The 1,645-nt window shown below is 37.7% G+C and overlaps 1 protein-coding gene across 1 annotated transcript; it reads left to right on the top strand.

The window, feature by feature from the left end:
• Positions 1–338: 338 nt before the first annotated feature.
• LOC130966576 (uncharacterized) lies at positions 339–1,280 on the top strand. The gene has a single exon (XM_057891390.1). It carries the CDS (start codon positions 339–341, stop codon positions 1,278–1,280), a length of 942 nt encoding a protein of 313 aa, XP_057747373.1.
• The last annotated feature ends 365 nt before the right edge of the window (positions 1,281–1,645 follow it).

Here is a 1,645-nt window from a genome sequence, read left to right as displayed (position 1 = left end):
CCGGTAATAGTATACCAGTATCCATGCCACAAACCGATGTATCTTCACATTCGGAGAGTACAATTGGAACTGAAAGTATAGCCATAACGACTATTCAAACTGGAAATGTTGGACGTAATACTCGTCCGCGTGGTCTTGTACAACCATATCAACCTCCATTAACTGCTGGGTGGCCCTCTTATGGTCTTCCTACTGGTTATACCCCACTGGTGGGTGGATTTATGCCACCTATCCGCTTTGGGAATACCAATGGAGTGAATAATATGCAAAACCCACAATAACACTCTGAATATTCTCGTGAGTATCATGTGGGCTCTACTTCGAATGCTTCCAATTCAATGGCAGTATATCGACAGCAAATGGAGGAAAGTCATCATGACTTGGTCAATTTATTGACCCAACAAATGACTACAATTCTGAATCCCATGATGGCTGATCATGAATCGAGATTCGAGCGTCTGGCCAAACAAGTTAAAAAGATTGCTCGAATCGTTGATTATGATGAAGGCGAGGGGCATAACGCTCGAGGGAACAATGAGGGGATGGAAAATATTTTTCAAAATGAAAATCATATTCCAAATCGAGAAAATTCTCGCCTGGTTCATCAAAATGAAAATGCTGATAATGTTTTACAGGGATTACGTGGTGATTATTATCAGGTCACTCGAATTGTAGAAGAGGTTTTAAATCGGGTTGGATTGAATGTTGGTTTTATGAATCAGCCACATTTTGTATCTACTTTTCCCCAAGTAGTTCAAATGGCTGAAGTGCCAAGAGGGGTGAAAAATCCAAAAATAACCACAAAATTTGCTGGAGAAGTTAGAGAATCGACAACTGATTATGTTGCTCGTTATTTGGTCGAGATTGGAAACCTAGCCAATGATGAAAATTTGAAAATGAAATTTTTTCCTTCGTCATTGACGAAGAATGCATTTACATGGTTCTCGAATCTTAGACCAAATTTGATTACAACATGGAATCAGTTAGAAACTGCTTTTCATGCTCAGTTTTATCGAGGGGAAATGAACGTAGCAGTTACCGATTTAGTAGCTTTGAAACGTGAAGATGGTGAAACCATCGATGACTATTTAATACGTTTAAAAAATGCTAGAAGTAGGTGCTATGTGACATTACTTGAAAATGAGATAGTGAAAATAGCAACCATGGGGTTGGAATTTTATATGCGCATGAAATTGCTTAATGTGCATATTTCTGACTTGGCTCACCTGGCTGAAAAGGTTCGGCAGACTGAGCTTATGAAAAAGGAGAAAAAAACATAGAACTGAACAGAGGTCGAAAAGTAAACCGTTTACTCGAAAAGAGAAGGTTGCTTATGTAACCATGGAATCCTCAGAGGAGGAAATTGATTTCGAAAAAGAAGTCGATTTTGCCAAACTTAAGAAAGGCCCTCCATATGTTTGTTCTTTATTGAAAAAACTCCCTGGTAGTGAAAAGTCGAATGATTCAAAACTTAAAAGTGGAAAGAAATATAGTTTTGATATCTCAAAATCTGATCAGATTTTCGATGTGTTGCTTAAAGATAACCAATTGGTTTTACTTGAGGGTAGAACTTTGCTTTTCGTAAAAGATTTAAAAGGAAAGCCTTACTGTAAATTTCATCAAGCAACAAGTCATTTGACTAATA

The sequence above is a fragment of the Arachis stenosperma genome, chromosome 3 (assembly GCF_014773155.1).
Source record: "Arachis stenosperma cultivar V10309 chromosome 3, arast.V10309.gnm1.PFL2, whole genome shotgun sequence".
Lineage (NCBI taxonomy): Eukaryota > Viridiplantae > Streptophyta > Magnoliopsida > Fabales > Fabaceae > Arachis > Arachis stenosperma.
This window is presented reverse-complemented; position numbering and strand designations above follow the sequence as displayed.